The sequence below is a fragment of the Myotis daubentonii genome, chromosome 8 (assembly GCF_963259705.1).
Source record: "Myotis daubentonii chromosome 8, mMyoDau2.1, whole genome shotgun sequence".
In the NCBI taxonomy this organism is placed as follows: domain Eukaryota; kingdom Metazoa; phylum Chordata; class Mammalia; order Chiroptera; family Vespertilionidae; genus Myotis; species Myotis daubentonii.
The window spans coordinates 36,278,944-36,305,639 of NC_081847.1; the positions used below are offsets into that span (position 1 = coordinate 36,278,944).

The 26,696-nt window shown below is 47.6% G+C and overlaps 1 protein-coding gene across 1 annotated transcript; it reads right to left on the reverse strand.

The window, feature by feature from the left end:
• Window positions 1-4,608: 4,608 nt before the first annotated feature.
• AHCY (adenosylhomocysteinase) lies at window positions 4,609-23,709 on the reverse strand. The gene is made up of 10 exons (XM_059705944.1): window positions 23,554-23,709; window positions 15,394-15,584; window positions 13,975-14,050; window positions 12,287-12,436; window positions 11,343-11,455; window positions 10,650-10,857; window positions 10,473-10,560; window positions 10,268-10,385; window positions 9,270-9,464; window positions 4,609-5,509 (listed from the first exon to the last, which is right to left on the reverse strand). The coding sequence occupies exons 1-10, from the start codon at window positions 23,579-23,581 to the stop codon at window positions 5,378-5,380; spliced, it is 1,299 nt and encodes a 432-aa protein (XP_059561927.1). The 5' UTR covers window positions 23,582-23,709; the 3' UTR covers window positions 4,609-5,377.
• Between the last annotated feature and the right edge of the window lie 2,987 nt (window positions 23,710-26,696).

Below are 26,696 nucleotides of genomic sequence, written 5' to 3' on the forward strand. Positions count from 1 at the left end.
CTTTCAGTGCATGGGATGATGTCCAACCGAGCCATACCGTCCAGGGCTATATGATGATTTTAAAAAAGCCTCTGTACAAGAATGATTCTAGAAGCTGAGGCAGAAAAAATGTGAAGCAGTTGCCTCAGCCCTGATAGCTACCATGTATCTCTGTCCTTGGAGGTGAGGACAGTGGGGCTCAAGGGCCAGCACAACTACAGCCACCTCCCCTGGCCCAGTTGTCCATTCACAATCTTCCATCTTCCAAATTCCTTAAAACTCTCTCCTTTCCAAGGATCTAGTTCCAACTGAAGACCCAGGCTGTGCCTGCAGTGACATAGCCAGTATGCAATAGGAGGCAAACTTCAGAACCTGGACCAGATAGAGCGGGAACCACCTGGATAGAGTACAAGGAAAAAGATGGGTGCTCCAGGCTCAGCTAGTAACACAGTTCTGCACTCTGGACAGGTCTGTGCTTCTCTGGGCTTCCTTTTCCTTGTGTATAAAATGGGAAGCTCCTGCCATTATTCCTGATGTTCTTGTTATAAATTTGAGGTAGTGATGCTTCTTGTGCCTTAATAAGAAATATGGGGGGGGGGGGGAAGCTACCAGTTGCTTGTTTTGTTTACTATCACTTAGGCTGCAAGACCATAGGACAAGAACCTTTTGTACCTTGTACCACAGCTGCTACTGATAAATGCCATCATTAATGAGAATATTAGGAACATATTGCAGCCACTACTCCTGTGTTTTCCAGACGTTGCTCACCAACGAGGCACCATTTGGCTCCCAGGGGTGAGGCCCGAGATGCAAAGCCAATGAACCAGTCCGTTAGTGATTAAAAAACAAACAAATCACTTAGCTGCTGAGTCCAAACAACTGCATGGAAGACGAACCCATTTATTCATTCGGCAAATGTGTGCTGAGCACCTACAATGTGCCAGGTGCTGTGAATATTGCAAAAGAGTCCAATATGTATCCTCTCCTTACAGAACTTATGGTCCAGTGGACCATGACCATAGGCCCTGGTAGAGGCTAAAACAGTTGTTAGGAATGGTTCCCTTTCCTGAGAAAACAAAAACAGCCATGGCCAGGCTAGATAGTACAGGACCCTTGGCCAATTCCTTCTTTCCCCAGGAAGCTTTGATGGCAGAGCCCAGACATCAGGAGTCAGGGTAAGGGGCTTAGGAGACACATCATCTTTCATTATGAGCACCTGGTCAGTGTTACCCATGTGACAGATTAGCAGACCCGAGATCAGAGTTAAGGCTAAGACCAGACTGGCAGGACATCTCCAAAAAAGGAAAGGGGGAAAAAGCCTGGGTAATAAACCAGAATCCGTAGGGGACCAGAAGTGGGGGGACTACATGGGATCTCACAGATGGGAACATCTGGAAAGGCAGTTCCTGTGTCTGGGAGGAGACAGACTTGAGGGAACGGAGTGTGCTTGCACACGAGCCGGGCCCGTTGGAGGAGGCAACATGGCTGTGGTGCAAATAAGGCATTTAACCTCTCTGGCTCAGATGAACGGTGGCCTTCTCCTCTTTTCTACTGAGAAGTCATTGTCCCAAAGATTACCATGGTAGAGTGGCTAAAGTGGACATTGTGGGCAGCACTCATTGGTGGCAGTCTTGCCTTTAGGGTACCTGGGTTACAGTTCGAGAGTTACTGCTCCAAGTGTTGGAGGGTCTGAAACCAGGCTCCCTTCCTCCTAAACCAGGGCCTGTGGGTGTGGAAAGAACTTGGATTTGGGGTTAAGAGCCCTACCTAGTACAAAACCAACTCTCGTGGTATCTCTCAGAGCCTTAGTTTCTTGATTTGTAAAACAGGAATTCAAGTCCCTACAAGGTTATCATGAAGAATAGCTAAGTTCTTACTTAGCACAAGTTCTAGCACACAATTAAGTGTACAAGAAATAGCGGTGGGCATAGTAGTGACTCTTAGGTCTGTTTTGACCACTGATGTCATGATCAGCTAAGTGGGTCCCATGTCATTTGTCACTAATAACTACCATTTAACTACCAGAGTTTGTAAATTACTTACAGCAATTATATCAGGTGTGCATATAACTTACTGTATAATTTAGGGTCAGCCACTTGGCCTCTCTGAACCTGTCCTCATTACTAGCATAGGAGTAATATCACCTCATAGCCAAAGACTGAGAATACAAAAATGAACAAGACACAAGTATGGAATATTCAATCAAGAAAGGACATTTCAGGAATCTGTGCAGCCAAAAAACTCTTTTTCTCCTACGCTCTCACTCTTTTCTTGCTTAAGCCAGTCTGCTGCTGCCTGGAATACACTTGCTTTCAGTTCCTTCTGTTAAGTCTTCATTTCTATCAAAATTGATTTCAAGTATCACCTCTTTCCTGCTGTCTTTCTCCTACTGCTGCCAGGCACTAAACTCTAAAGCTGGGCAGATAAAAAGACGTACCAGGAGATGGCAAAGATGTTTGTGTGCCTGCCTTCTACCTCCAGCTTGAGATCTGAGCAGGCTGGGGTCAGGTATCAGCCATTCCTATTGGGCTTCCATCCAGTAGATGACCCTTAGAGCAGTTTCCAGTTACCAATCCCAGGCAGGTTATTTTGCTTTAATATTCCAGACAAGAACAGGGGTTCAACCAATGACCATTTAGGTAAACAGGGAGCCCAACTTTCTACCCACCTTTCTGTGATTTCATTCATGAGGCCTTTTGTAAACTGTGACTTTAGGAAAGACACTTAATTTAACCTCTGAGTTTCCATTCTCATCTATAAAATTAGGATATATAATATACTAAGCTTGTTGTGAGAATAAAGAAAATCAACTATAAAGCCGCTAGCAGCCTGTAGGTGCTCAATAAATAATAGTTCCCCAAGCAGCACTGGATCAGCCCAAAGTGGAAATGGGGCAAAAAAGAAAATATGAATTGGGACACAAAAACTAAGGTAGAGGAAATAAATACAAACAGGAATTACAATAAATGTAAAGGGTTAAATTCACCTACTAAATGAATCTTAGATTGGGTTAAAACCAGACTGTTTAGAAAACACAATATAGTTCTCTTCACTTTACCCATCCTTCCAATCCCAAAGGTTTGCCTGCAGCCTTTATAACTCCACACTGCAGACAACCCCATGTCTTTTTCCCCCCATCACCATTTATCCTCCCTATACCCTCTTCTACCTCCACCCCTTACCCCAAACCCCATGTCTTCATCAGCATACAACTATTACCCCTTGCTCATGGCATACATTAACAGTGGATTATCTACACTAATAAAAGACAAAGATGCTAATTGACTGTACCTTTGCTATGCCTTAAGCCACACCCACCAGCCAATCAGAGCAACTATATGAAAATTAACCCAACCAAGATGGCAACCGGCAGCCACAGAGCTGGAGCAAGCAGGAGGCTTGGTTGCCCGGGTGATGGAGGAAGCCAAGCTTCCTTCCTGCCCTGAGCCGGCTGTGGCCTCCACTCATGGCAACAAAGTTTGAATTATAGAAGACAAATAAATCCCAGATACCCGCTTCCAGACAGCCTCCACTGGGAGCTTGGGTGGCTGGGGGCTGTGGCCAGCCTGCAAACAGCCATCAGCCCCTCACCCAGGCTGGCCACACCCTCATGGGGTGAGGGTCCCTGCTGGGGGCTTAGCCAGCCTGAAAACGGCCCTCAGCCCCTCACCCAGACTGGCCAGGCACCCCAGCAGGAGCCCCCACCCTGAAGGGGCTGTGGCCAGCCTGCAAACAGCCATCAGCCCCTCACCCAGGCTGGCCAGGCACTCCTATATAATAAAAGGGTAATATGCAAATTGACCCTAACAGCAGAACAACTGGGAATGACTGGTCACTATGACACACACTGACCACCAGAGGGCAGACGCTCAATGCAGGAGTTGCCCCCTGGTGGTCAGTGCACTCCCACAGGGGAAGCTTTGCTCAGCCACAAGCCAGGCTGACAGCTGCCAGTACAGTGGTGGTGGTGGGAGCCTCTTCCGCCTCCTCAGCAGCACTAAGGATGTCCAACTGCAGCTTAGGCCTGTTCCCTGCTGGCAAGTGGACATCCCCCAAGGGCTCCTGGTCTGCCAGAGGGATGTCTGACTGCCAGCTTAGGCCCAATCCCCCCAGGGAGCCAGCCTAAGCCAGCAGGTGGTCATCCCCCAAGGGGTCCCAGACTGTGAGATGGTACAGGCCGGGCTGAGGGACTCCCCCTGAGTGCACAAATTTTTGTGCACCGGGCCTTTAGCCCTATATAATAAAAGCCTAATATGCTGAGTCTGGTTGTCCGGTTGTGTGTTCAACCAATCAAAGCATAATATGCTAATGATATGCTAAGGCTGCTCCACAGCTTGCAATGATGTTCACTGACCACCAGGGGGCAGACACTGACCAGGTTAGCTTGCTGAGCTCCTGATCGAGATGGGCCGGACACTCCCTGGAGCCCTCTCGCGGTCCCTCTCTGGCTGGCCAACCTCCCGCATCCCTTCCCAGCTCTGATTGTGCACAGGTGGGGTCCCTCGGCCTGGCCTGTGCCTTCTCACAATCCAGAACCCCTCGGGGAATGTCAGAGAGCCAAGCCAAGGGACCCCACTGTTGCACGAATTCGTGCACCGGGCCTATAGTCTATATAATAAAGGCTCAAAATTTTTTAGGCACCAAAATTTTTATTTACCTTCTTGCTCTAACATTATATAAACATAAACAAAATTTATCTTTTTGACCTAGGGTTGTGATAAGGAACCATTACAAAGTGGTGGCAGATCTATGCCTGCTTTTAAGATTCTCTGGCCCCTCTCAACCTCTGGCTGTCACTTCTCTTGTCCTTTCTTGGCTGTCCAATAACTGTATTTTATAACCCCTGTAAAATAGGGACTGAAAGTACCAACCTCATTGTTCTGAGGTGTAAGAGAATGCCCAGCACTAAGCCAGGCTCTCAGGAGCATTCGAACTCCAGCAGTTCCTCCCTGCCCATTGATATAGCTCCTTCTCATTTGTCATGGGCTGAGGAACAGTGAACCTGTGAATCAAAAGTATGGACACAACAGCCATAGGGCAGGTGAGGGCTTAGATAGTAAAGTGCACAGGTGTTGTGAACATCACTTCCAACTTCCAGCCTAAGGAAGGACTGGCTGAGTGAGCAGTTCGAAAACCCCTGAGCTCATGGTTCCCTGTGGGTATCTCCTATGTATCTCCACTGTGACCAGGGCTTGAGGAGGAGCTTCTCAATTCCCTCTCCCACACAAGGAACAGTATGAGGGACATAGTGGAGGCCAAAGACGGAGTGACCAGCCTCAGGGAGTCGATGGGGGACATTAACAAATCACTCTCAAAATTGGTGCCATTTGCTCTTGAGGAGAAGAGGTGGGACATGGGCAAGGACAGCAGCTAGAAGGCAAAAGGGCAGGTCTGGTTCTCAGTACCGATAGTGATCGGCCTTGAAGGGGCCATCACGGGGCAGGCCCAGGTACTGGGACTGCTTCTCAGTCAGCTTGGTCAGTTTCACATTCAGCTTTCGCAGGTGGGCTTCAGCTACTGCTTCATCCAACTGGGGAGAAACACAGGAAGACGTGGAGTCAGTACCATGCTCTGGAACCTCTTACCTGCATCCAGCTGCCAATGGAGGCAAGAACTGTTGTGTTGAGGTACCTGCCATGCATTACATGTATTACCTCATCCTATCTTCGGTCAGGCTCAGTGGATGTGCTGTCTTTGACTGCCCACTCCCCTTCCTCAAGAGGGAGCCATGTGATACATCCTCCCCTCCAAGTAACCTGGTGGGACCATCAATTACATCTCCTTTCCCACCTTCCACAAATCCAAGTAGCTAACCAAAATGCTTCTCTGGAATATATCTAGGGACAGAACATTTTCCATAACAGGTAGAGACGGGTCTCTCCAATTTCACTGGGATTTCTAAACAGGGAGGGTATCCGTCTCAGTTTGCTAGTGGTAAGTCTATTTGACAAGTGAAGTGAATGTAAAGAAAAAAAAAAGAGCCAAAACAGAGAAACACAGAGCTCTAATAATACTGAATCCCTGGGTCTACTGTCTGAATCTTGGCCTCCTCCTTTATACAGGGTGGGACAAAAGTAGATTTAAAGTTTATTCTTATATTATCATTTATTAATTATTGTATTATTTTTCATTTGGACAACTGTAAGTCTACTTTTGCCCCACCCATTACAGCCAATAAGAGTTTCTTTTTAGATTAAATTGGTTGTGGTTATTTTAAAGTATGTCCTTAAATTCTTTGTCTAGGAATTCATAATACTCCTTTTGGGAGGTGGCACCTAACTGCTCACCCCTTGAGTGACTCACTTCTAATGAATAGAAAAAAGCAGAAGTGATGGTATATGACTTGGAGACTAGGTTCTAAAAGACACTGCAGCTACTTCCTTTGCTCTCCTGGACCAAACTCTGGGGAAAGGCCAGCTGCCATCTCCTGAGGACACTTAGGTAGCCCTATGGAGATTCCAATGTGACTAGGAAATGCGACCTCCTGCCAAGAGTGAAGTGGATCTTCCAGCCCCAGTCTAGCCTTCAGATAGGACTGCAACCTCATGAAGGACCTCAAATCAGAAGCATCCCACTAAGGTGCTCTCAAATTCCTGACCCACAAAAACTAAAATAATAAGTGTTTATTGTTTTAAACAATAAGTTTTGGGGTCAAGTTGTTATATAGCAATAGATAACTAACACACCAGTTTAAACAGGGTTTCTACCACTTGCCACCAAAAGGATCCTAATAAAAAATTGCCATCCTCCTTTCACAAATGTAGAAATCAAGGCTCAGAAAGGTGAAATGACTTGCCCAAGGTCACACAGTTAGATATTAATAGAGCTAGGATTTGAACCCAAGTCTATCTGGTTCTAAAACCTCAAAACTTGTCTCAAACATCTCAACTTATGGCCTTCAAGGCATCTTTGAAGAGATGGAACAGAAACCAAGGAAGACAGAAGTTAAATAAAGCCAATTTCTAAGTCTGACCAATGCTGAAATGCACAAAGGAGTCTGAGAAGAAGGGCACTTAGAGAAAGGTCAACTCTGAGTGTGTGGTGTCACTTTCTCAGCTTTCTGCTCTGGGTAGGGCTTCTCTCTGTCCCTAATGCCCCAAGTCCCACCCCATGATGACACAATGGCCTTGGAACTACAGCCCAACCCCTACAACTTTTACATGTCAAAGTGGTTTCATATCCATTGTCTCACTAGAGCCTCACAAATACCCTTAAGGAGGGCAGTATTTACTCTTTTATTTATCAGAAGAAGAAACTGGGGAGAGGCAGGCAAGGCATTAGCAGAGCCCAGCCCCAAGTCCATGTTAATTCTGGAAGCAGAATGAAGGTCTCTCTCTCAGAGTACACAATGACTACTCCCTTTACTTGGCCTGGCCTAACCCTGAATACACTTCTTCCTTCTCCCTTAACCCACACCCAGAAGGCAGTGCATCATCATGCTTAACTTTGACAGACTGTAGAGCTAGGTTCTACTCCTGGCCCAGTACTTGACAATTGTGAGAGCAAGTCAATCTCTGAACCTTAGTGTCCTCATTTGTAGGATGGATCTCTCATGGCTAGCACAAAGATCAATGCTAGAGTTCTTGGTGCAAGTAGATACCTTAATAAATGGTGGCTGCTCTCTGTCATTGTCCATACATTACATGTGAGACCTGAAGCCAAGGATGTCTTGTCCCCCGTCCATGTCTTGGCCATAATAAAGGAGGTAAGGAAGGGGCCATGTGCTGGGGTAGGAGATGAGATCTTTGACTTTTTAATTCCAACCCTGACCTCATTTTAAGGCCTGTTCAATTTCTCACCATTAATCATATTTATTCCAACTGGGATCAGATGGAGGTCAAATCAGACTTTTTAAACCCCATAACAAGGCTGGGGACCTGGCAGGCTGTATAGAACAGGATAGCCCTCAAGGCCCTTATGGGTAAAACATCTGGTCCAAGGGAAGTACCCAAGGAAGACTAGGTGGAAAGGAGGTGGCTGGCTCGGGGCAGATGCTCTGGGGGCAAATGCCCGAGGCCTCAAGAGGGCACCCAGGCTTCTTCCTACTTCACTTGGCAGAACCAGCCTTTCAACGGGTGGAGGAGTGGTGTGAAGACTTCATCAAAGCTTCCTCATTATCAAATGCTAGACGAGCAAGAGTTACTCTTACTATTTAGCTGTTAGGGAAACTGAGGCCCAGAGAGGCTAAGTGGCAAAGCCAAGTTCAACCATGACACTGGAAAAAAAAGGCTGGGATTAAAACATAGAATTCTGATCCTTGGGGGTATGCACAGTGTATAGGGTGTTAGGATAAGCACTGGGTTTTTTTTTTTTTTTTTTTTTTTTTAAATATATTTTATTGATTTTTTACAGAGAGGAAGGGAAAGAGATAGAGAGTTAGAAACATCGATGAGAGAGAAACATCGATCAGCTGCCTCCTGCACATCTCCTACTGGAGATGTGCCCGCAACCCAGGTACATGCCCTTGACCGGAATCGAACCTGGGACCTTTCAGTCCGCAAGCCGACGCTCTATCCACTGAGCCAAACCGGTTTTGGCGAAGCACTGGGTTTGATATGAGAAGACCTCCTTGTCATGGTTACCCTGACCACACTTCCATAGCATGTCAGAGCTATACTCAGTGTGTTAGTGGTATCATTTCATTCCAAGGCCACAATCCTACAGCCTGCATTTTTGGCTTATAGACATGTCTAAGTTGACCCACCTGATTATTTTTAAAAACTGTTAACAAGTTGCCTATATTTAAAAATTGAGTATTTCATATGAAGATCTTAATATCTGGCTTCTCTTGAAATGTCAGGAGCCCTGGTCCAATGGGCCTGTGTTCCAGGTTAATGACAGCTGACCCCTTCACTGGGCATGTACTCTTCTGTTAGTCTCCACCCAGCCCAATTCACTCATTTACCTGCCAATCCCTAAGGGCATATGGGTTTGTCACCCCTGATCTAAGGAAATCCTCACAATCCTTAAAGGGGGTAGTATTACCTTCATTTTACAGAGGAGGAAATAGAAGCACAAAGATGTTAAGTAACTTGCCCCAGTTATACAGCTGCTAAGTGGTAAGGCTTAGATTCAAACCTGCGTGGGTCTCACTATAAAGCCCATGCTCTTCTCATCACCCAGTAGAGAATGGGAGTCACTCTCTACTTTGGGCCTGAGTTCCCTCCTCTGCTAAATGAAGAAAATGCTTTCTGCCCTGTGGACCTCTCAGGTGAACTCTGGCAAGTCTTGTGTGAGGAGCCCAGGGTTGGATATATGACCCTTGGCCTGGGTTGGAAGTGGGTACCCACCTTCTTGGGCAGGAAGTGGACCCCAACGGGGTACTTGTCTGGATGGGTCCACAGTTCAATCTGCGCCAGCACCTGGTTGGTGAAGGAGTTGCTCATCACGAAGCTGGGGTGACCCATCGCACAGCCCAGGTTGACCAGCCGGCCCTCGGCCAGAATGATGATTCTGCGCCCGTTCTTCAACCGGTAGCGATCCACCTGCAAGTGGGCAGAGTACCAGTGAGGGCTGGTAATGCTCCTAATGTCCACCCTTGCCTCATCCTACCCTCCTGCCCAGCAGGCCTACCTGCCTCCAACAGCACCTGTGAATGGCCTAGGCTACCCTAGGACAACCTCTAGCACAAGCCGTGACACACTCAATTAATAATAACAGACAATATTTATCAAGCAGCTCTGAGCTACAGACCTTACAGATCTGCTGTGAGAATTTAATGAACTGACACATGTAAAGCACTTGACACATGGCTTGGCACATAGTAAGTACTTGGTAAGTATTAGGTAATGTTGTTATTGTTAATATTAACTCATATTGGCATGTGCCCTGAACTAAGAGCATACACATAACTATATGTATATATACATGAGACTAATAACAACCCTATGATTTAAGTACTACTATTATCCCCATTTCACAGATAAAGAAACTAAAGTTTAAAGGGTTAAATTGTCCAGAGGCCACACTAACAAGTAGCTGCAATTTGAGCCTGGGCAGTCTGAGGACAGATCCCATGTTCTTAATCACCATACTCAGTAAAAGCTGAATGTAGTGGTGCTAAACCTTGGCTGCACATCAGAACCATCTTGGGATCTTTGAAAAATGGGATGCCTTGTCCTAACTCCGAGATGCTGATTTAGGTAGCCCTGAAACCAGGCCCCCTTCTTCCCATCCTGTTGCCCAGGTTGCCAGAGCTTCCTCATCTGCCCTCCCTTGGGCAGCCCATGAGCATGCCCCCCTCGGCCCTCCATCTGCCCACCCCGCTGGGAGGGCTGGGGCTCCGCACCTGGGGCTTGATGTTCACTTTCTCCACAGCATTATCATTCAGCCACTTGACATCAATCTCCACGTCAAAGTGTCCAATGTTACATACGATGGCGTCATCCTTCATCTGCTCAAAGTGCCTATGGGAAGCCCAAATCCATGGGAGACCATCAGGAACAAAGAGCAGCCCCAACCCAGCCCCTTCTCTCACTCCCCGGGATCCCTACCTGCCAAGGATGATGTCAATACAGCCTGTGGTGGTGACAAATATGTTGCCCTCCTGACAAGCCTCGTCCATGGTAGTCACCTCATAGCCTGTGCAGACAGTGGCCATGGGTCATCCAGGGTGACCTTGCCTTTCCTCTGGCCCCAGTGACTGACAGCCAACCCTCGCCCTATCGTACCCTCCATGGCAGCCTGCAGTGCATTGATGGGGTCAATCTCGGTGATGATGACTCGGGCCCCAAAACCCTTCAGGGCCTGGGCACAACCCTTGCCCACGTCGCCATATCCCGCTACCACCGCCACCTTGCCCGCAATCATCACGTCTGTGGCCCGCTTGATGCCATCTATGAGGGACTCCCGGCAGCCATAGAGGTTGTCAAATTTGCTCTGAAAGGAGAGGGGGTATGGGGGCAATGGAAGCAAGCAAGGCCCTATGGCCTCAGACCCTCTCTCAGCATCTTGGCCTGCTGGACCTTGGGCTGATCATCTATGACTCTTCTCCACCAGCTAATGCCCTCATAGGTCTCTCACCCTGCTTTCTGCCCTGTGGAATAACCTGCGACAGCTAGTTATAACCCTAAGACCTTGCTAGCCTTTCTCTGCTGGTCCAGAAGGCTTCTCCAGGATCAATTACTAAAAGAGATTGCCCAAAGAATCTGCTTCACTTTAAAGCTCTTGATGCCCAGCTCTCACTGTATAGTTCTTCACCTCTTTAATACACTAATTACCCTCAGTCTGCAATCTCCTTCCTCCCCTCAAATGAGGCCTTCAAGTCCCTAGCCTGCAGGATTCCCAGGGGTCCTTCCTCAGGGGCCTACTCCCAAGCTGCACTGGGAGCCAACAACTGGAACTGTCATTGCCCCAAGGCTCACCTTTGTGACGGAGTCATTGACATTGATGGCAGGAACCTTCAGGATCCCGTTGGCCATCATCTTGTACAGGTTGTGGACCCCTGTTGTGGTCTCCTCGGAGATGCCTCGGATGCCTGAACATGAAAGGAAGGGGTAAGCCTCAGGCCAGGAAGGGGCTACCTAAGGGATTGGCTGGGGGGGGGTGAGGGTGGCTCTGGAATGAAGCCTCAAGAGCCGATTACATGAACTCACTCAAATTCCTCATCTTTGCCCCCCCACAAACCACTCCTCTATCTGGATTCACATCTCTGACTGATACCACAGTCCACCCAATCATCCAGGCCAGCAAGAGGGAGGAGTCACCACCACTTCCAGGCCACTCCATTCCACTACTACTCTCCATTCCACTGCCACTGTCCTAGTCCCTACCACCATCACTCACCTGACCTCCCAGCCACAACCCAGCCTCTACACAGCAGGCATTTTGAACATGTACGTTTTCAGAGAAATCTTTTCAAAACCCTCCAATTATTTCCATTTGCTCTCAGGATCAAGCTAAATTCTTTTATCTCAACCTATTAATACTCATACATCTGGCCTTTACTAGAGATCTAGCCACTCCTGTAATACTCCCTCTCCCAGGGAAGGACGCTACCAACCAGGTTGGCTTCTTTCTGTTTTCTGAAGAGTCAGCCCTTTCCTCCCTCACCCCACTTTCCTCTTTACCCTGCTTAAAAATCTGACTCATTCACAGACCTGGCTTATGCTTGCTCTTGGACTGTCATCTCAGCCAGACCGCCCCCAGCCCCTCAGCCACCCTGGCAGAAGTCAGGTCAGGCCCCAGCACGCCTGTAGAAACCTGCCGTCCTCCCACCTTCCACAGAATCTGCTGCTTGAGGTGCTGGGAATCCTACCAGCCTGCTGCATTCACATAGGCAAGCACCAAGCCCACCCACCCTACTCACCTGACAAGAGCTGTGGATACTTGGTGTGGATAAGGTTGGTGAGATCACCGCCATCATCCAGAATCATGTTGAGAGGCCCATCCTTGAAGTACAGAGTCTGCTCAATGCACCACAGGTACTCCTCATCTGTTTCACCCTTCCAGGCATACACTGGAGGGTGAATGGCACATCAGTGTCTGTTTCCCCATTAGAACCCGCTCCAGGAAACTACCTGGGCAGAGCCAAACTATCTCCTTCCTAATTCCCATGCCCAGCCCCTCTGAGAACTCAGCGGTAATAAGAACACAACTTGGAGTCACAGAGATCTGAGTTCAAATCCTGGCTCTGCACTTGCCAGCTGTGTAACTTTGGCAAATCACTTCACTTCTCTGAGCCTGTTTCCTCATCTGTAAATGGATTAAGTAAGCTGGAGGCCAGATACAGGTAACTGGGATGAATTATTTACTTTCCTACTTCCTTCTGTGTAGACCCCAAGGATAGGGGCATCAACCCCAAATGACCAGAATCCCACCCAAAGTGCTGGGACGAGGTGCTGCAGAGACAGGGAGCCATATTTATGTGGACCCACAAGGCAAGATCCAAGAATTGTTCTGCACTAAAAGGACTTGAGGGCCCAACAGTCTCGATGGATGGTCTCAGGCAAAGTCTGGCCAAAAAATTACTAATAGCAGTTATTATGTATATAGTGCTTTTTCTGTGCCTGACATTAGCACAAGTCCAGGCTCCTCCCATCAGATCATATGACTGGGACACATATGTGGGGCTCTCATGAACCACCTATGAGAAAAGACCACTGGCCAAGCAGGGCAGGCTGCCTCTGTCTATCTGAGGCAGACAATCGTCCTGAAGACAAAGAATCTCCCAGAAAAGGGGCACAAAGCCCAACCACGGCTGAGCAACGGGAGACATGCCTATCCAGCCCTGGTCAGCCGCTGGAGGGCGCCTCCTGACCCTTCCCCGGCACCCGAGGCTAGTGAGGACTCATGAATGTCCTACGAATCACCAGCAGAGCTAACCACTCCCCTCCACAGGCGGAGGCTGACATGCCATTTCACCAGCAGCTCATGAAAGCTCTTCCTCTTATTTTTGGTCCTTCCACAGACCCTAGGCAATGACCCTCTAGCGCTCTTTTTCTGACCAGTATTCCTCCCGATTCTTTTTGGAAACAGACCCACATCCACCCTTTTTAAAAAAATGTTTTTAATGATTTTGAGAGAGAGAGGGAAGAAGAGGGAGAGATAGAAACATCCATCAGCTGCCTCCTACACGTCCCCCACTGGGGACCAAGCCTGCAACCCAGGCATGTGCTCTGACTGGGAATCAAACCAGTGACCTCTTGGTGCATGGGTTGATGCTCAACCACTGAGCTATATTGGCCGGGCCCTACATCCTTTCTCTTTTCCTCCACATCCTTTTTTTAAGGAACTTCCCCTCTTCTATACCAAGTGGTTCCCAAACACAAGATCCTGTCCTTGATCACAAGACAAGTTGGGACACTAAGTACCTCCCATAGAATTATAGAGAATAGAACAGCTCTTTCCTATGGGTCATTAGGCTAGGACTGTGTGACCATGACTCCCCTCCCCAGCCGCAGGGAAGTCTGTCACTGTAGGAGCCAGGAAGCGAACACGGAGAAGCAAGAGCCCCTTCATGCATTCCCACATCCCCCAGCAGCAAGCAGGACTCACCCGGAATGCCGGCCTTGGCAATGGCAGCTGCTGCATGGTCCTGGGTGGAGAAGATGTTGCAGCTGGACCACTGCACCTAGAAGAGCCAGTAAGACATGGCTGTGTGGTCACAGTAACACCAGGGTCATTGGACAGGGATAAGGAAAAGCCCTGGTGCTAAAAGTGAGAAGCTTACTGTATGATCTAGGCCCAGCCAGCTCTGAGACCACAGAGTGGTGGACCTGGTAAGTGAATAGGAGCCAGAGCAGTGACAAGACCTAACTTACGTTTTAAAACAGTGCTCTGGTGCTATGTGGAAGAGAAAGGGCTCCACAAGGAAGCAAGGAGAGGAGTGAAAAAGCTGTTGTTAAGAGGTCAGGCAAGAGATTTAACAGTAGCAGTGGAGGTGATAATAGGTATCTTTTGAAGGCTGAGCCGAACCGATTTGCTGTAGAATTAGTTGTTGGAGTGAGAGACGAAGTGGAGTCAGGGATGACCCCAGGTTCTTGAATTCCCATTTGCTTATGTGAGGAAGACTGCAGAAAGGGGTGGGGGAGGGGCACACAAGGAATCATGAGTTTGTTTGAATATGTTGAGGTTGTTATGTCTATTAGCTCTCCAAGTGGAGATGGCACACAGCTGCTGAATATACAAATCTCGAGGTGCAGGGTGGGAGTGGAGGAAAATCTAGGCTGGTACATTTATCTGAGAGTCATCACCATGTAGATCAGTGGTTCTCAACCTGTGGGTCACGACTCCTTTGGCGGTTGAACGACCCTTTCACAGGGGTCGCCTAAGACCATCCTGCATATCAGATATTTACATTACGATTCATAACAGTAGCAACATTACAGTTATGAAATAGCAACGAACATAATTTTATGGTTGTGACACAACATGAGGAACTTATTTAAAGGGCCAGAAGGTTGAGAACCACTGATGTAGATAGTATTTAAAGCTCTAAAATCAGAGTGTGAATGTTTAAAAGAAAAAAGTACAAGGACTGAGTCTAATGTAATCTGTTGCTTTGGCTGCTCTCCTGCCCTCTTTTGGAGAAGCATTATCTTGTTCCAAGACTCCTAAAGAGGTTAGAAGAGCTATCAATCAGGTACACATGACCCAGGCTGAACCAATCAGAGCACATCATCCTTCTGGCAGCCATGATTGGTCCAGGGCAGGCACATGACCCTAGGAGGGCCAATGAGAGCCAGTCCTTCCATGAATCAGTTGGACACTGGAGTTGAATTTTTCTACCAGAGCTCCTTAGTCAGGAGGATGTGAATTGAGGGCAGTTTAATGCTATCTTCCCAGTCAGAAAAAAAATTTGCACACCAGTCACCACAAAAGTGACGGCACTGTGACAAGGCTGGCGCCCCAGCTGGGCATGAGGGGGCACCACACTGGATTTCCCACTTCACACAGAATAGCTGCAGAGCTCACCTCAGCACCCAGGGCAACAAGGGTCTCAATGAGGACGGCTGTCTCGACGGTCATGTGCAGGCAGCCGGCGATGCGGGCACCCTTCAGTGGCTTGGAAGCTGAGTACATCTCCCGCATGCGCATCAGGCCCGGCATCTCGTTCTCCGCAATGTCCAGGGCCTTGCGTCCCCAGGAGGCCAGGCTGATGTCAGCTGCAGAGAGAGGATGGATGGGAGTTCCATGAGCGGCTCATCCCACCAACCAGGAAGCATGCCACTGGTCACTCATCCACGTGTGGACTTGAAGCATTAGTCTGAGCAATCTGGTCACTGACTCTGTCACTCATTCAACAAGAATTTATGGAGCTGAGGCAGTCAAAACAGAAAGGCATGGTCCCTGCCTAACCTCAACTTATAATCTTGTGGGAAAGTATATTTAATCAAAGAATCACACAAGTATGTATGTGTGTGTGTGTGTATATATATGCAGGTAATATGCAAATTAGGCCGGGACACCGTAACAGGTCACGACCAGACAGGAGGAGGTTGCACGCCAGGTGAGGCCTAGAGCAGAGACAGACACAGGGGGGCCTGCCGCACCAGCTTGGGCAGCCCTGGAGCGGACACAGGCAGGGGGGCAGGAGGGGCCTGGGACGGACGTCAGGCACGGGTCCCAGCCGCCCGGTTCCCAGCCGCCCGTGGCGTGGATCCAGCCTAACTTCTGCAGCGGCCCATGGGGCGCCTCCTCACCCAATTTCAATCGCATGCTGGGCCTCTAGTGTGTAAATAACACAGGGAAGTGCCCCTTGAAAAATAGCTGTCAGCCTATATATATGTATATATACTTCCCACTACCTTTTTTGCTGCCACCTACCAACTTTTTCATTCCCTAAAGATGTTAGCTCCTGGTTGACCGTCCCTCTTCCAAGTCATCACTCTTGCTGACTTCATACTCAAATGATACTACCTAACACCTTGGACTTGGCACAGTTCTTTGATTTTCCTTAAGATATGAAAATGCTTTTCCCCACTCCTGATGTTCCCACATGGAGAGAATTCATCTGTGTGACACTCTTGGCTCCTTTCTGCCCCAGGAGAGGTGGAGTGACTTGTCTGATTAGTAAACTTGAGAGGAATAAATTGGGCATGTACAGTTCAGCTCTCCCTTCTTTTTTTTAAATACTTTTTTAAAAAGATTTTTATTGATATTTACAGAGAGAGGAAGGGAGGGGGAGAGAAACCGATGTGAGAGAGAAACATTGGTTGGCTGCCTCCTGCACGCCCCGTATCGGGGATGTGCATTGACTGTGAGTCAAACTGGCAACCTTTCGGTACACAGGAAGATGCCCAACTAACTAAGCCACACTAACCAGGGCGCAGCTCTCCCTTCTTTTGCAAGCAAGCAGGAGCCCCCTTGCTTGCAGGAAGCATTTCTTCCACACAGAGACCTATCCAGGCCCACCTTGCCTGTAACAGATATATAACTGAATTTGGGGGTTCAGTTAGCCGGTACACATGAACCTCCTTGTTCTTCAATGCTAATCTACGTCCTCTGGCTTCGATGTTAGTAATGAAAGTTGTATTTTGGCTTCTATCTGCCACCCCAAATGTCTCAAATTTGTCCAAATTCTCAGGCAGGAAAAAAGAATACTGTTCTGCGCTCTCTCACTATCTCAATATTCTTCTAATAATCTCACCCTCCCTACCCGTGCCATAGTAGCCCATTCCGAAGGTCAGTCCCTTCCCTTGTAAAAGTTATCTGTCATGCTTATAAATCTCTCTTGGAAAATCAGATTCAATAGATCTAGGATGGGGCCTGGGACTGCTGGTGATTATTATCTATAGGGAAGCTTAGATCCTGTCAATTACCCAAGGGCAGTGGTCGGTTTGCTGACCGCGGCCCAAGGGGGTAATAACAAATAATAAAACTAAGTCAGTCTGCTTCCTGCTGTACAATTCAAAGATGAAATATTCCTCCTCCATGGGAGGGGCTACTTCTACTGGGCCTCAACACACACACCCTCCCCCTGCCCACCCTGCCCACCTTGGCCGCCCATCACCGATGATACTCCTCCCTGGATATTGATGACTCTGACTGTGTCCCACCTTTCCAACCTTCTCTCTCTACAGCCCCAACTCTAGTAAAGCCACGGCCAGTCAGGTCCGAACCTCTAATGCTACCAGTTTCCACTGCCCTCATAGTTTGCCTTCATGTTCTCAATTTCTTCCTCCCACAGTTTAAGATTTTGCTGTCCCTTCTACCCTTCTGACCTCTGATAACTCATGGCAAAACTCCCACCATAGTTAAACCCAACCCTCCACTCCACCTAAACCATTGAGTCCAGCGGGAGAAAAATCACAGCCACACTAGAAGGTCTCATTTACTAAGACACAAATTCAAGAAACAGGCCAGCAATCCTATTACATTTTCTTAGTAAATTTACTCTCCTTTTCTACTCTCTCCAAATCTCTAACACCTTTCCTCATCAACTGATCACCTCACTTCATGATTCACTGAAAAGAATTCAGAACTAGGCCACTTTTCCTCCACAGAATCCACTAGTCCTCCTCACTGTAGCTACAGACCAGGCATTCTTTTGCTGTAATAGATGAGTTGTCTCTGCTCTGTGGGGCCTGATCCCATGTCCTTGAGACTTCACTATTGCATGGATACTGCTCTTCTCAAGGTCTCTCAAGACCAGCCTGATTCCCACATCTAATAGTCAATTATCTATGTTCATGTTTCTCCCTGCAGCACTGATCCCACTAATTACTCCTTCCTTCTGAAACCCTTTCTTTGTTTGGCTTCTATAACTGTCCAGTGTTTTCCCTCCTACTTTTCTGGCTCCTCTTCCTTTAAGTGATTAATGTTGGAAGCCCTCAGGGTTCCATCTTCTCCCTTTTCCTTTAAATACCGTCTCTACAGCAGAGACTCCCACATATTCATCTCCAGCCCAACTTCTCCCCTGATTAGGAGACTCATACAATCCAATTGCCTACTGAATATCTCCACTTAGATGCACAATCAGATCTATTATGTGTCAAGTTTGAACTCTCATGACTCCTTACCTTCCCCCAATTTTCCCATTTTAGGAAATGAAATACCATTCGATCAGCCACTCCAGACAAAAATTTTCTTGGTTCTTTTCCCCTTTCACCCTCTTCTAATCCATCAGCATATTGTTGGCTCAAAGTCACAAATACATAAGCAATCCAACCACATCTTACTGCCTTGGATCACTGAAGAAGCCTCGTCAGTGGCCTACTATTCTCCCTACAGAAGCCAGAAGGTGCTTTATACAATTTAAGTTATATCACCTCCACTCTTCTGCTAAAGTAAAAAACAAACCTCCAATGGCTTCCCCTTATCTTCTCTCTATATAAAAGCCTAACATGCTAAGTGTCTGACCGTTTGACCGTTCGCTATGACGCACAATGACCATCAGGGGGCAGACGCTCTGATTGGTAGGTTAGCTTGCTGCTGAGGACCGGCCGATTGGGACTGGGCAAGCCCTCCCACAGACCCTCCCCAGCCTCTAAAATAGTTCTAATTAATTTCCTTTCAGTGTGCATGAATTTGTGCACCAGGCCTCTAGTCCATTAATAAAATCTTAACTCTTCACATGGCCCGAGGATCCTACCCACATGACTGCCCACCTTTGTTCTCCTACCTCTCCTCCCCCTTCTTCTCCTCCCTAGCTTCTCAACCACATAGATCTGCTTACTGTTGGTCTTCAGTCTTCAGACAATCTAAACTCATTCCCTCCTCAGGGCTTTAGCCCAAGTTCTCTTAGCCTACATGGTTCCTCCCCAAGCATCTGATACAGACCTGGAAAACAGTAGGTGCTCAACAAAAACCTGGAAACAGGAAAGAATTTGGTATATTTCTACTGGAGGAATGGAATGCACCAGAATGACTCTAGTAGAGGGAGTAAGATAAGTCAGGATTTTATTCCCAGTAAGGTGGCAAGCCTACAGAGTTTTAAGGGCAAGTATCATGACCAGTTTGTCTTTTGAAAAGACCCCTTTGGCCCAGTCAGCATGGCTCAGTGGTTAAGCATCAACCTATGAACCAGGAAGTCACAGTTCAATTCCCAGTCAGGGCACATGCCCAGGTTGTGGGGCGTGCAGGAGGCAGCAGCCAATCATTGATTCTCTCGTATCATTGATGTTTCTCTCTCTCACTCTCCCTTTCTCTCTGAAATCAATAAAAATATTTTCTAAAAAGAAAAGACCCCTTTGATGGCTGCATGTATATGTGGAGCAAGAGACCTAGGGAAACCTGTGAGGAGAGTGACCAGAACTGGGGTGGTGGCCGTGGAGAAAGAAGTGGGAGGAACTCCTCACTTATAAAATGGAGACAACAATATATTAAATGTATGCATGTCTGTCCCAACCTCATCCTTGAGTCACCTTTGCATGTCCAGTGCCCAGCAGGGCCTGGCACAGAGAAGGGTTCAGCAAATGTTTACTGACCATATCTGTTGTTAGGACTGAATGAGAGAAGGTCCATGAAAGGAGCTGGCACAAGACAGGATGGCAAAAAAGAAACAAATCTAAACCCAGCACAACTCCCAGCATTTACCAATGAGAAAAGGACCCATGTGGAGAGCTGCTTCAGTGTTTGGACAGGTTCAAGCCTCGGACTAATGAGAAGGCACGATCCTCTCGTGGCAAAGCCACGTGCAAGTCCCAGCACAATTATAGCCAAAAGCTATGGTTGTAAGCTGACCTTATGGTCCAAACCTGTGGTCCCAAGAGGCTGAGTGATGTGGGTTTGATAGAATTCAGATGCATGTAATTGAGTAAGATTTGAAACCCACGAGAACATTATAAACATCTTAACCACACCCTTACTTTGCCTCGTGGAATCTGGCTATAAAATAAAGACTTGGCTTGCAGGCCGTGGCACTGTCTCTCTAATCAGAGGGCAGTGTCCCACCTAGCCTCAGCTTTTTCTCTTGTCTGTCTTTTCTAATCCTTCACTGCCCGCCCCTCAGGTTCACCCATGGCCGCACTGGCGCAGCACAGACCAAGAAAGGGGTTTGCCGCAGGTTCCACAGTCAATCAGTGGCAGAGGTGGGACTGGTGGCCAGAAAGAGCTAGCGCCAGAGGCCTTCTCAAGGCTCCTGAGGCCCAGCAGGAATGGACAATGGGTTCTGTCCTATCCTGCTAAGCTCCACCCACTCTATCACCACCTGTCCGTCTAGCTAAAAATAACTCCACTGCCCTCTAGGCAGCTGTGCCAGTCCCACAGTTTTCCCTCAACTCCAAAAGCACAGGAAGGTCTGGTGCTCCAAGCTCTGAGGCTTTTGGTCCTACAGGAGCTGAGAACTTGAAGTTGCAGGGACACCTCTTGGCCAGGACAAGCCAAGAGGGATAGCAAGACCCTCTCAGAGCCTCACTGTCTTCATCTGTAAAGTGGGAATAATCATCCCCAACCTTGCTGAGTCCTGAGGATTAAAGATGTCATATGGACAAAGGCTAGCACAGTATGCCCTCCTCAATGGGGACTTCCTCCCTCCACCCCAGCCATGATCCCTCACTTCCAAATGTAGCCTTATCTCCTCCCACAAAACCCAATGCCCTCAACCCTGACCCATCGATTCTCCATAGCATGACAAGCCTCTATTCCAACTCTGCCACTAACGTTACCTTGACTTAACCTTTCTGAGCTTCAGTTTCATCACCATAAAATGGGGACATCTACTCTGGCCATTACTTCATAATCTACTACTGATAAGCTACTACAATTGACTCTTGAACACAGGGGTTAGGGGCAATGACCCCACTCAAAAATCTATGCAAGCCCAGTGGTGAAGCATTGACCCATGAACCAAGAGGTCACCAGTCCAATTCCAGGTCAGGGCACAGGCCAGGGTTTCGGGCTTGATCCCCAGTAGGGAGCGTGCAGGAGGCAGCTGATGGATGTTTCTCTCTCATCACTGATGTTTCTATCTTTCTATCCCTCTTCCTTCCCCTCTCTAAAAATCAATGAAAACATATTTTTTGAAAATTTGCCTTACTGCCCTAGCCGGTTTGGCTCAGTGGATAGAGGGTCGGCCTGCAGACTGAGGGTTCCAAGTTAGATTCCGATCAAGGGCACATGCTTGGGTTACAGGCTCAATCCCTAGTAGGGGGTGGGCAGGAGGCAGCCAATCAATATTCTCTCCCATCATTGATGTTTCTCTCTTTCCCTCTCCCTCTCTGAAATCAATTTAAAAAATAAAAGTTTTTTTAAATTTTCCTTCCTAAAAAAAAAAAAAAAAAGTGCAAGGAACTCTTGTATTTCTCTGCATAATGTAAAGACTTGTGATTTCAGGATGACTGACCTGCTCAGTGACACACAAGTTCCAAATAAAGATTTTGCATTAAAGTAAAAAAACAAAACAAGCCCTGACCGGTTTGGCTCAGTGGATAGAGCGTCAGCCTGCGGACTCAAGGGTCCCTGGTTCCATTCCGGTCAGGGGCATGTACCTTGGTTTCGGGCACATCCCCAGTGGGGGTGTGCAGGAGGCAGTTGATGGATGTTTCTCTCTCATCGATGTTTCTGGCTCTCTATCCCTCTCCCTTCCTCTCTGTAAAAAATCAATAAATATATTTTTAAAAAAACCCACAATTAATTTGCTTTTTTTTTTTAAAGTATATTTTATTGATTTTTTACAGAGAGGAAGGGAGAGAGATAGATAGTTAGAAACATCGATGGGAGAGAAACATCGATCAGCTGCCTCCTGCACATCTCCCACTGGGGATGTGCCCGCAACCCAGGTACATGCCCTTGACCGGAATCAAACCTGGGACCTTTCAGTCCGCAGGCCAACGCTCTATCCACTGAGCCAAACCGGTTCCGGCCAACCAAATTTTTTTAACCTTTAAAAAATAAATGGCACAGAACAATGCATATGGCCCTCCACATAAGCAGATTCAACCAACCACTGATGGAAAATACCACAGATGTCAAATCTAGAGACATGAAGGACAAACTGTGTATTTATTGAAAAAAGCCACACATAATGGACCCTTGTTGCTCAAAGGTCAACTGTATTTCACAGAATCTCTGCAAATCACTTCCTGTTGGAGCCTCAGCTGCTTTCTCTGCCAACTATAGCGGGATCCAACCCACCTCTGATTGTTCTGTAAACACATGCAAACCATCAGATACACAGCGAGTGCTCCATAAATGTTGATGCCTTTCTCCAGGTTTAATGGTGTCTTGAATTGACTTCAAAAACTGCTAGCCAGCATGAACTGGTTTTTTCCAAGAACATTAGTTGTTCCAAGTGTTCTCTGACATGCAGTGGTGAGGTGTGCTCAGAGGACTACAGTGCCCGAGTTCATATCCTGCTCCACTTGGTCCCAGCTGTAGGAAGGCAGGTTACCTTTATTTCCTGTGTCTTAGCACACTCATCGTAGCATGAGAAAGTAAAAGCCGTGTGAATAACATGAATTAATCTAGGATAAAGATATAAGATGGTGCCCATCCCCTAGTAAACGCCCAAGATATTTAAACTGTCAGTGTATCATCTTCAATCCATAGGACAGCAAGAAGAACTGTTCTAACCACTCCAAATTTTCTTTGAGATTCTCTGCAGGACTGTCCCTGTTGGCCAGGCGGGTGACCCCAGGAGTTGAGTAACAAGCCCAAAGTCCCCTGTGAATGTACAGCGCCGGCCCTGGATTCGCTCTCCAGGCCTCGCCTCTCACGCCTATTGGGGCTCCAGTTCCCTCGCCTTCCCTGCAGGAAGCTCAGAGAAGGACGGGCACCTGTCCGGGACCACCCAGCTGGCCAAAGGGCCGGCCCAGGCTCGGGAAGCAGGATCTGGACCGCCCCGTGTAGGTGCTGGCAGATGCCAGCTGTCCCAGGCCCCGGCCAGGTGCGCACTTCCCGCCAGCCCCATCGGGCTCGGGGCGAAACGTGCCGCCGGTTGGAGGCTCGCGGTCCACGCCGCAGTACTGGGCCCCGCGGGGTATGCCGGAACTAGTAGTCCGCGGCCACCCCCGACAACCCGCTCGCCGTCGCGCGAGAACTCCAACCCCCAGGCGGCCTCGCGCGCCCAGGATCGCGCCGAGCCAACGATTCAAGGGGGTCCTCAGCGCCTCGCGTCAGCGCCCCGGCCGTCGCCGGCACAGGCCCCCAAAGGACAAGGAGCAGAAGCGGCCTGCTGCATATCCTGGAACTCACCGACTTTGTAGGGCAGTTTGTCCGTCATGCTGACGGCAACTCCGTACGGAGTGATGGACACAGGCGAAGGGGCCGGGCCACGTACAGGAAACCGGAACGGGGCGGGCAACCACGGGAAGGGATCAGGTCCTCGCGCCGGCGCCTTTAAATATCTCCCCCTTATTTGCATATTCATGATCTCGCTAGGGCTGCGCCATGGGGGCGGGGCCCAACTCACAGGGGCGGGGCCAGAGTGAACTTGGATCTCTCCAGAGAACAGGACAGGTTGCATCCATGTGAGTCGGGAATGGAGCTTGGGAAGAGGCCTGAGAGCGAATGAGAGATTGCTCTTTGTCCCGTTAAGCCAGTGAATCGATGTCAAAACCGAGTGGAACTTAAATTCCAACCAGTTCATTTCCCTGTGCCTCAGTTTTCTCATCTGTAAAATGTGCGGAATGATATCTACCACACAGATTATAAGTAAAGTTGCAATAGGTCAGTTATCTAGAATCCCAGACCTCCCACCCTCTAATAACCTGACCACTCTCCTGAGTTTAGGTAAGTTTGTATGCATTTTTATACTTTTAATATATATGAAAATCATTAAATACTTCGTAGAATTCTTTGTGTTTAAGACCTTTTATATGGTACCATACTGTGCTGGCTGAATCCTACAGATGTGCCTCAGCCTGCATCCTGTCTCACCAGTGTGCCCTTGGCTTCCACTTTCCTAACTCTCCTCCCACTGTTCCTTATCCGGCCTTAGCAACTTCCTCCTTCACTAGGCCTTTAAGTGTTGATGATCCTTTTTCCTCTTATTCTGCTCCATCTTCCTGGGCCATGTCACCCACACTTACGGCTATTGTGACCACATATATCCAGGTGATTCAAGTATTCATGGAATAAAACAGTCTTACCCCAGGAGCCACCTGTTTCCCTTCTTAGTCGCATGCCTCTTCTCCCCAACCCTGGAATTATCGTTACAGTGAATTTTTGTCTTAATCATTTATTTGCTTTTCTTTCTTTTTAAAAAAATATATTTTATTGATTTTTTACAGAGAGGAAGGGAGAGGGATAGAGAGCTAGAAACATCGATCAGCTGCCTCCTGCACACCCCCCACTGGGGATGTGCCCGCAACCAAGGTACATGCCCTTGACCAGAATCAAACCTGGGACCCTTGAGTCCGCAGGCTGACGCTCTATCCACTGAGCCAAACTGGTTAGGGCTATTTGCTTTTCTTAATGGGTCTTGACCATCGGTAAACAGTACGTTGTTTAGTTTGACTTTATTGCCTTTTTGTAAATGAAATCACACTGTATATATTCTGCAACTTGCTTTTCTGTTTCAATATTGCTTTTGAGAGTCATTTGTGTAGATGTTGAAAGCTGTGGTTCATTTATTTTCATTGCTGTATAATCCATTTATTCATTTTATTATTTTTAAATATATACATTTTAAATGTTTTTTATTTTTAAAAATATTTTTATTGATTTCAGAGAGGAAGGGAGAGAGAGAGAGAGACAGAAACATCAATGATGAGAGAGAATCAACAATCAGCTGCCTCCTGCACGCCCCCTACTGGGGATTGAGCCCCAAATCCAGGCATGTGCCCTTGACCAGAATCGAACCTGGGACCCTTCAGTCCACAGGATGACTCTCTATCCACTGAGCCAAACCAGCTAGAGCTATTCATTTTTTTATTGATAGACTTTGAGTTGTTCATGTCTGCCCATTTAAAAATAGGTGGTTTGAGCCCTGGCTGGGTAGCTTAGTTGGTTAGAATGTCGTCCTAATACACACCTAGGTTGCAGGTTTGTACCCTGGTCAGGGCACATACAAGAATCAACAAATGAATACATAAATAAGTGGAACAACAAATCGATGTCTCTCTCTCTTTCTCTCTCTCTCTCATTTTCTCTCTCCCTTCCTCTCACTCTAAAATAATTTTTTTTAATTTTTTAAATATTAAAAGTAGGTCATTTGCTTTTTCTTTTCAGTTAGTAGGAATTCTTTATGTATTCTGGATACTATCCCTTGCTAATTATGTGTGCTGCAAATATCTTCCCCAGGTTTGTGGTTTGTCTTCTCACCCTTTCTATGTTATAGTTCTTTTTCTTTTTAATTTATGTATTTATTATTATTTTAGAGAGAGAGAAAGGGAGAGAGAGAAACATCAATTAGTTGTTCCACTTATTGAACTAACTAGAACTTCCAATACTATCTATCTATATATCTATATCTATCTATCTATCTATCTATCTATCTATCTATCTATCTATCTATCTAAAAGCCTAATATGCAAAGTGTCCCCTCAGGAATTTGACCAGGAGAACAGGAGTTCAATCTCTCACTACGAATCCAACAGATGGTGCAATGACCACCAGGGGATGGCGTAGAACATGGCGGGCAACCAGCAGCGGTGGCAGCAGGGCGCTGAGGGAGTGAAGGAATGGGGAGGCAGAGCGGCAAGGGAACTGCATGGTGGCACAGGGAAGGAGGAGGCGGGGTGGCAGGGAGCCTTATCGGCCCTGATCACTGGCCAGGCCTAGGGACTGTGGGAAGCCACCTATTGTCTTCACTAGCAGAGAGGTATGGACAAGGAACCCAGAAGGCTGGTGACCCTTGAAGCCCTGGCAAAGGTCAGGGCTGTGCACCCACTGTTAGTCCAGACAATGGTAGCTGAAGCAACTTCCCCAGTTATTATTATGTAAATCCTTGCTAAAGGGCAAGTCTGCCTGTTACCGGAAATTGCCTGCCTAAGGGCTATGGGTGTATCCCAAACCAATAAAAGGTTGGTGAGGCCTGAGCACCAGTGGAAGTCCTTCCCCTTGAGTTGGACTTGCCCGCCTGGCCCCCCAATATTTCCAAATCATCTCTTGTCTTGTATCTTTCATTTGTGTGCGGTCCCTTTTCCAGATCCTGAACCCTGAACCACGTAGGACATAGGGGGAACATTTACACAAGGCACCCTACCCATGCACGAATTTTGTGCACCGGGCCTCTAGTGTTGAATAAGAGTGGTGAGAGCAGACATCCTTGCCATGTTCTTGGGACAGAAAGCATTCAGTCTGTGTGTGTGTGGCGGGGGAGATACAGGGGGAGTAAGGAGAAGCATTCAGTCTTTCACCATTTTTTTATTATTGTTGTTAATCCTCACCCGAGG